Source organism: Hypomesus nipponensis, chromosome 15 (assembly GCF_054491055.1).
Source record: "Hypomesus nipponensis isolate SF chromosome 15, ASM5449105v1, whole genome shotgun sequence".
NCBI classification, from domain to species: domain Eukaryota; kingdom Metazoa; phylum Chordata; class Actinopteri; order Osmeriformes; family Osmeridae; genus Hypomesus; species Hypomesus nipponensis.
Genome location: NC_140375.1, coordinates 12,935,291 through 12,943,778, shown reverse-complemented (window position 1 = coordinate 12,943,778; position 8,488 = coordinate 12,935,291). Strand labels below are relative to the sequence as shown.

The window sequence follows — 8,488 nt, the reverse complement described above, 5'->3', positions numbered from 1 at the left end:
AAAATAGCAGGACTCAAGTTACTGGAGGATCATTCACTGAAATTGTCACTAATGCAGCTCAGTTCTACCACAGACATAATATATTTGTCACAAATCTTCATATTTATGTAATAATGATATTTTACTGTGTTCAGTCTCCATAATGAGGACAAATACATGTGTGTTACACCAGATTCTTTGAAAAAGACTGCCGTTGAGTTGTATAAATTACAGCACCTTCACAACTGAGATTTTCTTTGTAGGCAAAGGGCATGTTTGGTGGGAAAAGAGAAATGAATAGAAATATGATCCTCCTTTAAGTGAGGAGAATGTGGCCAAAGACAGTCTATTCGGCCAAAGTCAGTCTCCTGTTACAGCGAAGGCTATTCCTGATCACAGCCAAGAACACAAAAGACCTCTATACAGGCAGCTCACAAAAGGGACATTTTATGTCCTTTTCAAATGCACTGCCTTCTTTGAATTTGTTCATGATTTGTCACAGCCTCATTTAATTCATTAAATAAGTTGTTGTGCAGGCAACACCTGAGCAAAATAGCAAAAATCATTTTGTTAATCTCTCACTTAATTATTATGTGGTGTTTGGAATTGTGGGTCACATTTTCAATGTTTACTAAAGATACAAATGTTTTTTGGTCATTAACTTCTAATACTCATGCACCCTATATTTTATTTACAATTGTGTAGTAATGGTATTGGCCTTGAATATAAAACATCCTTTCTATAGGTTTGTGTGTTATTTTCTTGGAACTAATCAGACGTAATTAAACAAACTCCAATTAACTACCATCTTATAATAAGAAATTATATTAATATTCACACACTGACATTACTGAAAAAAAAGAACTTTATTGAGGACATTTTTGAATGTCAACAGCTGCATGTTATTAGAGTGGTATTCAAAGAACAATAAAAAGACATTGTGACAACACGTTGGAAAACATATTTTTCAAAACAAATACAGGAATACACACTACAAACCCCAAAATCAGATTTTTGAGTTGCACGCCTACATCACTACTCTCATACTGGTTTATAATCTTCCTAGATTGATAGAGAATAGGCAAAGAGATAGGGAACTACCACTAGAAATGTCAAACTTATGATATGTAGTGTTAACTTTAGAAAACAGGTGGATAACACTGTACATCTTAAAAACATTAAATATACACCGCCTTCTTGTTCAGTCTGGGTTTGTTTCAAGATGGTGTATTGTGTATAATAAGGATAAATGGCATAAACAAGAATCCAGGCTGTGTTTGCAGACCAATTTACTCATCATCATCATCATCGTCGTCGTCATCATCCTCTTCCTCATCCTCGTCGTCTTCATCCTCGGCTGCAGCAGATGGCCCAGAGTCTACCTTACCCTTTGTACGGTAGGCAATTATATCCTGCGAAGAGACCAAGCCCATTGAAGGTCCTTTTCAATAACAAGACTGAATGCTAATGTATTGTGACATAACAGAAGGCCTTTACAGTTTCAAGTACACCACATTCATACTGAACCATGCTCACCTTGTCATATTTCTCCTTCAGTTTGGCAGCCTTTTTCTCATATGGCTGCTTCTCCTCAGCTGTGGAGCTGTTCCACATATCTCCCAGCCTCTTAGCAGTGTCTCCAATTGACAACCCTGGAGTCTCGATCTTCACTTTGGGGCGGAAATCCGCACAGAAGATGAAGAATGCAGACCTGGAGAACAAAAACATGTATATTTCAATGGATAACTATTAACATTAGCAAATCATTTATAATTTTGCAATTATGAGAACGTTCTGAAGTGAATACATACGGAGGTCTTTTGGGGGCATTGGGATCCTTAAACCTCTTCTTCTTCTGCCCCTTCGGTGGAATGTAGTTTTTCATTTCCTTCTCGTAACGAACCTTGTCTAGCTTTGCCATATCTTCAAATTTGCCTTTCTCTTTCGGGGACAGGGGCTAAAGACATATGTAAAACACAAAGTGTATGAATAACAGTTCTGTTTTCCATGATGCAATTCTAGAAATCCTTTCTGGAATCGAATGTTTTTTACCTACCCTCCATCTCTCGGAGCACTTCTTTGAGAACTCCGCAAAGTTAACACTGGCTTCTGGATGCTTCTTCTTGTGCTCCTCACGACAGGTTTGCACGAAATAAGCATAAGAGGACATTTTACCTCTTGGTTTCCTAGGGTCCTTCCCCATATTGGTTCTGCATTTAGACATACCTTTTAAATAAGCATTTTAAATACATATGAATATATACACTTTTTTAAAACAAGTTATGCATATTTTGTATCCATTAGTAAATTCATTGTCAGACACAAGGTAGACCTAACCTCTGAATTTATTTTTTAATACATTTGTATTTTTTATAGATTTCCTTAGACAAATGATCGCGAAATACTATTAATCGGTTGAGTCTAATGGCTGAAGTTGACTGTTGATCGATTTAATATATTGGTAAATGTCCTTGGATCCCATTCGAGACAATAAAAATAAGGTGAGTCATGTTAGGATAAACAAATATATCTATGGCTAAATGTTGCGTTATTTCATCCAAAACGTAGTGACTGGCTTGCTATGCTAATTCAATCGATGTCTCTTACATTGTGCAATAACAGGTTACATTCTACATCACATTCAATCGGGCTCTGTGCTTTTAGCATAGCATTCAGCCAAGCTGGTGTGACCAGGAAAATAATGGCTTCTTTTGCTTTGTTCAGAACAGCTAGGCTATTTAAAGTATCCGGGCAACTTCTCATGCGTTGCTAAAAATACTACACAATTACCAAACAGTCATCATCTGGCTGATTATTAAAAAATAAAGGTGACACTGTGCCAAATTTGATTCTAACGTTATTATCTAAGGTGTTGTTTTTGACCTACATAGCTTCTGCTATTGTTATTGAGTTGACTGAAATCAATATGGTCCAGACTAGAGCTAGCAAGATGGATACGCGAACGTGTCTTAGCATGGGTATTTAGTAAACCATAACAAATTCCGGTGTAGAATGTAAGGACATCAACCACAGGTCCACACCACAGCTAACTGAAGACATTACAGACCATATTGCAGTATGCGCGTCTGTTTTGCACCTAAGCTAACGTTAGCTAACTAGCTAGCTACTCTTTGTTATCTATGCTGGGCCCGGTGCACTGCGCTACAGTCTAGCTAACGTTATCTGCCCCAATAATCTATATTCAGAACGTACAACACGTATCTATTTGTGTTAATGTAAGTGCATCCAATTCAATTGCAAATGCATCATCCCAACAATATGTATAACGTGCTCGGGTGCTGTGATGTAAATACTCACCCTCAGATATATAGCTAAAAAGTTAGCTACACTAGCTAGTTATCCCTGACGCTATGTACTGTGAGACAATGGAACACGAGAAATCTCAATCAATGCGCGGTCTTTTCCTGCAGAGAGAAATGTGTGGGTTTAGCGTTTCAGGACACTCTGCATCCCATTGGCTACCGCCAACTCTGAATCTAATTTTATTGGCCAATTTACTTAAGTCCATGAGGACGCCAGTAGAACCAATCATTGGTCGTCTTTCAAGAAGATATTTATGTCTTCTGGTGCAAAACTTGAGCTGGATTGAAAAAAACACAAGACACGTTAATAAATAAAAAAAATCGACATTGATTGAATCAGTCTTTTTTGTTTATGTTTGAACTTTACAATGCGTTATGCCTTTTCGACTCTGAACGAACGAATAAAAAATCCGTGCCCGGTGCCCCCTAGAATCCATTTGCCCACGTGGGTGGGGTTTGTCAACATTAAATTATTATGTTAAACAACTATGTCCTCGTAGAGTTACAATGTTAGTCACAAGTGACTACATGTAATCGTAGTAGATGCCCACGTCGTTTGAGGCATATGCTAGAGAGATGATAAATCTCTTTCTCTCAATGGCCCTAGTTTGAAGTACTGGTAGCCATTATGTCTATGCTGGTAGCCACAACCAGCCAGGCTTCAGGATATCTAATCTTGAATCTTTCATGCGTCACTTCCCCCCTGCTGAGCATCCATCATCACTCAGTTTGTGTACGTCTCCCATAACAACAGATTTCAAGAACCCTGTCTCAGGTCAAGGTATTCATCGCGTTACGATGCAAACTCCAGAAGCAACATTTTTGTTTTTGATGTAATCACGACTGACTAGGTACAGTTTTCTACATAATAAATAACCTAATGACTGCCTACATTAATTTAACCTGGACACGTTTGTGACTTACACAGGTAGGATATGCATAAATGTAGAAGGAATTAACGAAGACATGGTTGCATTTGGCACTTGTGGCCCAAAATCAATTTGGCAATCAACGAGTGGGATTCTTGACAAAAATGCCAGCCTTAGGTGAGTATCCTTGTGGTATTTATTCCCATCTCAGAATAAGCAGAATTACATCTTAATATGGTTTGCTGGCCAAACAATGTATAGACCAAAACAGGGGTTTAGGCCTACTGTACTCCGCTTGAGTGTCGTTGTTTAGGGCGACAAAAATCCTTGCAGGTCGAAACATAAGTTTTGCACACTTGGCCACTATAAAGCCACTATTTGGCTCATGTTCACACTAGTTAGGCGATTCTTTGGGTTAGAAATGTTTACAAGTATTCCGGGCTGATCATTTTATTAACTGGTAGAATAAATTGTTTGATTTTGGAGATGAGAAACCGTGGTGGGATCCCTATGAGACATCTCAGAAAAGAGATTTTATTTACCGCCCCAATTCATCAACTCAAGTTATACGGTACGATAAACTAAATGAACATTTCACATTGATTACATTTTTTTTTTTTTTGCGTGAATCTTTGTCTCATGGTAGCCTACGTTATACAGTAATGCAGATGTTTTTCTTTTAGCCCTACAACAACAAAAGCCTTCAGAAACCCTTATTCGTTATGTGGTCCTGTGGGCTCAACTGTGTACCACCAGGACTTCCACTGGAAGCCAGTATGTAAACCAGACTGCATTCGTACAGGCTCTTCCTCTGGAAACAGGAGAAATAACCCTCATCCTACCCAGGTACGTAGGTAGTTAACTAGATAGGTAGAGGGCAGTCTACAGCATTGCCAGGTTGGTGAAGGACAGTTTCCTTCCCCTCTTATGTTTTCCTTCATTATGAACAAGATTCCATACCATCACATAGAAGATTGCTCTTAGTGAAAATAATTGTAAAGAAGCTCTTGATTAAAGTATTTTAACGTTAATTAATGTCTAATCGGGCACCTTCCAGTCTTTTATGGTGTGGAGGCTGCCCAAGGGATCGAAACAATTGGCTGCAGATGGCCAATCTCAGTGGAAGAACCTTCCCTCTGAGGAGGAACTCCGTAATACCTTGACAGCTCAGTATCGCTCCACCTACAGGACAGACTTCCTGGGTGTCCCCCAAGGTAAATATATAACCCAGAATGCAACAATATGGTCTATCACTATTATGAACAGAATTGAAAATAGTGATTATCAAAATTGCAACATTAACGTTAAATAAAACAATTCTGTTGATGAGCAACAGATTCCCTACTCCTTGCTCTTAAAAATGTTAAATTTTGATTCTCTTGGGACGTTTCTTACAGGATATCATAGGAACCAAACCATTCTTGCTCCCCTCAGCTGCAAACAGCAGGCTCCTTATTCTATTCAGACTGAGATGAGGCACAATTACCAGGAGCCTAGACAAAAATCTGCACTTCAAGGCAATATGTCCCGATATGGCTGCAATGCTCTACATGAAGTTGCACCCAGGGGCATAGGTAACACTAGAATAACCTCTCAGCTGTGCAATTAGTTATAAAGACTCTCTGTGAAGGTCTGTATTTTGTGTTGCAGTTCCAACTGTTGTTCATAGTCATATCTACAATCAGGAGAAAGCAGCACAGTTGACCACCTATGACAGACACTTTGGAGGGAAAACCACAGATGTCACCACTGTGCTTGGGGCTCTCCAACCCCAGGATCTCCAGAAGTTTTACAAACTTCTACCTGAGAGAGGTAGTGTAATATAAGCATGATGAAACCATATCAAATATTTGTTGTAACAGTTTTAGAAAAGCAATAAGCCCCACGAGTCCGTGGTTTACGCTGATTTTAGAACAGGTAAGGGGAGTTGTTGTTGAAAAAAAACCCTTATCTGTTCTAAAATCTGTGTAAACCACGGACTCTCGGGGCTTATTGCTTTTCTAAAACTGTTACTACAAATATTTGATATGGTTTCATCAATAAAAACAATTAGAAACAAAATAGTTTAATAATAAACCGTAATTCTTCCGCTACTACAAAGTATAGTTCCTACATAAATCGTTGCCACGCAACAGCCAGATGGACATCTTTGCCGTCTTTTTCAATTTGAAATATTCGATGCGCAGTAATATGGAATGTTAAGAATGTTATGAGGACAAACTGTGAGGTTATGCTGGATTTTACAACGGCATGGAACACGATGTAGCCAATCACAATCAAGGATGAGAACAACTAGTTTTAGAATACACAGTATGCTGTGGAACACACTACAGTTATTTTAATAACTCTTTTCTGGATTTAAATGTAATTTGGTTTCTTGACAGATAAGGAGGTTGTCCAAACATTCCTGAGCAAAGGAACCCCTTCTAGCCAGGTGAAGAAAGTGACAAATATCCCCTGTAAATTATCCAAACCAGAAAGGTTGTCTTGCTGGCCTGGTCCTTTGTAGATGCAGCAACTGTCAACCACAGACCCTCTCAAGTCAATAAGAGTCTCACTGGATCTGGAGTGTTGATGTAGTGTGTGACGGATCTGGAGTGTGGATGTAGTGTGAGACAATAACTGTGTTGTTATTGATAATAAAGTCACCTGATCTAATGCAAAGCTACCTATGTTCTTATGTGTAATTTATCAATACTACAACAAAGTAATTTTAGGGTTTTGATGTTTCACTTTTCTTTCAAAAGTTTGTTCAAAGAAAGATGGGTTCTTTGTCAAGCTACTTATGTAAATGTATTAGAAACATTTGTTTTTGTGATTTACAAGTCAAAATCTGATAAGAATTTACACGTACAGAGTGTAAAATGCCATTGTTCATTGTATCTAGTTGTGATTGTTGTCGTGGCCTCGTTGGTTACCGAAGCGTCCCAACCCATCCAGGTGTAATACTAGAGTTTCAGGTAATATGAGAGTGTGCTCTGTGGGCAGGGCTGTCAGAAGAACAAGCGTTCTCAGTCTACATTTTATAGCTTCACCTTGGGAGATTGGGACTTTGTTGAAGAAATGCCGCTGTCCAAGGAAGCTCGGCCATCCTCGGCGGCTGGCAAATTGGAAACTCAAAATGTACCAAGGTAATTTTCATTGATTGGTTTGTCATGAGCTACTGTGGTCTTGTTGCATTTAACAAGCGACCATAGCTGTTTTATGCAGGGTTATTGTGTAATTATTTTCATTTTCTTTGCTTGGGCGTCATGGTCCATATGAACTTTAATCTCAGAATGGAACAAGGGTTTAGACTAGAGGGTATTACGTTTCTTTTCTCCCCCGCGTTTCATTGTTTTCCTCAAATGGGGCTCAGTCAGAGACTGTTTACTGTTGTCATGGGACTGGTGGCAGCAGTGGACATTTACCATATCAAATTGGAGGCTTAATTAATTGGACCACATATAATCCGTTTTCCCTAGTGTTATTAAATTGAAGTGCTGTTATGTTTACCTCCTTTTCTCCTTTTCCTAACCATTTGGGTAAACGAATGTAATTGCTACAGCAAGTTTGTTGCATCATTGCCCAGCAGTATTAAGCCAAGTGCAAACCCTCACAGTGAAGTTGTGCACAACCATAAAGTACCACTGATATGTGTTACTTATTCAGAACAGTCAAAATGTCACGCCTTCTAGAGGCCTCTGATCCAGAAAACAAGTATTGTACCCATGCTACCACAGCCATATCATATTATAACTCTGAAAGAACAACGAATGTGTGGACACTACAGAACCTTTTTCCTTTCTCCAGCATCATAACTGAACTATGGGGCATAGGGGAGAAGAAGGTTAAGACCTCAGTGCGAGAGTCACAGGGGGAAAGCATGGCACCTGGTGCAGACCTCGTGGGTTACTCAGAGGGCCATAGGCGACAACCTCTGTGGCTTGTAAGAGAACTGCTGAAACAGGGTAACAGACGGCACTCTGTTACCCTGGGTGATGATGCCCACAACAATGGTCGCCTACCCTACAGAGCTGGTCCATATCACAGCCTCTGCAAACTCAAGGTACTGTAAAAAAAGAGGCATACATACACATATATGACAAAAGGCATACATACACATATATGACCTCAAGGTGTCAGTAGAGTGTCAGTCGTGTCTTGTTCCTGATTCATCTTACATTCCCTATGGACTGAAAGCTAAGGCAGCAGATCTACCTAAGAGGAACTTAGGCTGTGCCAGAAATGACATTTTCAATCAAGCTGAGAATCAATTTATTTATTGGCTTAAAGGGCAGCAAATTAGCTATGAACTGATGGCGTTGTTTGAGGCCA

The 8,488-nt window shown here is 39.2% G+C and overlaps 2 protein-coding genes across 4 annotated transcripts; one reads left to right on the top strand and one right to left on the bottom strand.

Annotated features, from left to right (window-relative positions):
- Positions 1–826: 826 nt before the first annotated feature.
- On the bottom strand, positions 827–3,455 carry hmgb1b (high mobility group box 1b). Of its 2 annotated transcripts, none has more exons than XM_084673936.1 (5): positions 3,298–3,455; positions 2,036–2,205; positions 1,791–1,936; positions 1,516–1,690; positions 827–1,391 (listed from the first exon to the last, which is right to left on the bottom strand). In XM_084673936.1, the coding sequence occupies exons 2-5, from the start codon at positions 2,201–2,203 to the stop codon at positions 1,269–1,271; spliced, it is 612 nt and encodes a 203-aa protein (XP_084530062.1). In that variant the 5' UTR covers positions 2,204–2,205; positions 3,298–3,455; the 3' UTR covers positions 827–1,268. The 2 variants fall into 2 exon arrangements, with proteins under 2 accessions (XP_084530062.1, XP_084530063.1); XM_084673937.1 differs by having other exon boundaries at positions 2,036–2,189.
- A 480-nt stretch (positions 3,456–3,935) lies between these two features.
- tex26 (testis expressed 26) lies at positions 3,936–6,839 on the top strand. Of its 2 annotated transcripts, none has more exons than XM_084673933.1 (8): positions 3,936–4,083; positions 4,231–4,348; positions 4,658–4,742; positions 4,855–5,017; positions 5,229–5,385; positions 5,569–5,745; positions 5,822–5,983; positions 6,556–6,839. In XM_084673933.1, exons 2-8 carry the CDS (start codon positions 4,336–4,338, stop codon positions 6,678–6,680), a joined length of 882 nt encoding a protein of 293 aa, XP_084530059.1. In that variant the 5' UTR covers positions 3,936–4,083; positions 4,231–4,335; the 3' UTR covers positions 6,681–6,839. The 2 variants fall into 2 exon arrangements, with proteins under 2 accessions (XP_084530059.1, XP_084530058.1); XM_084673932.1 differs by having other exon boundaries at positions 4,001–4,153.
- The last annotated feature ends 1,649 nt before the right edge of the window (positions 6,840–8,488 follow it).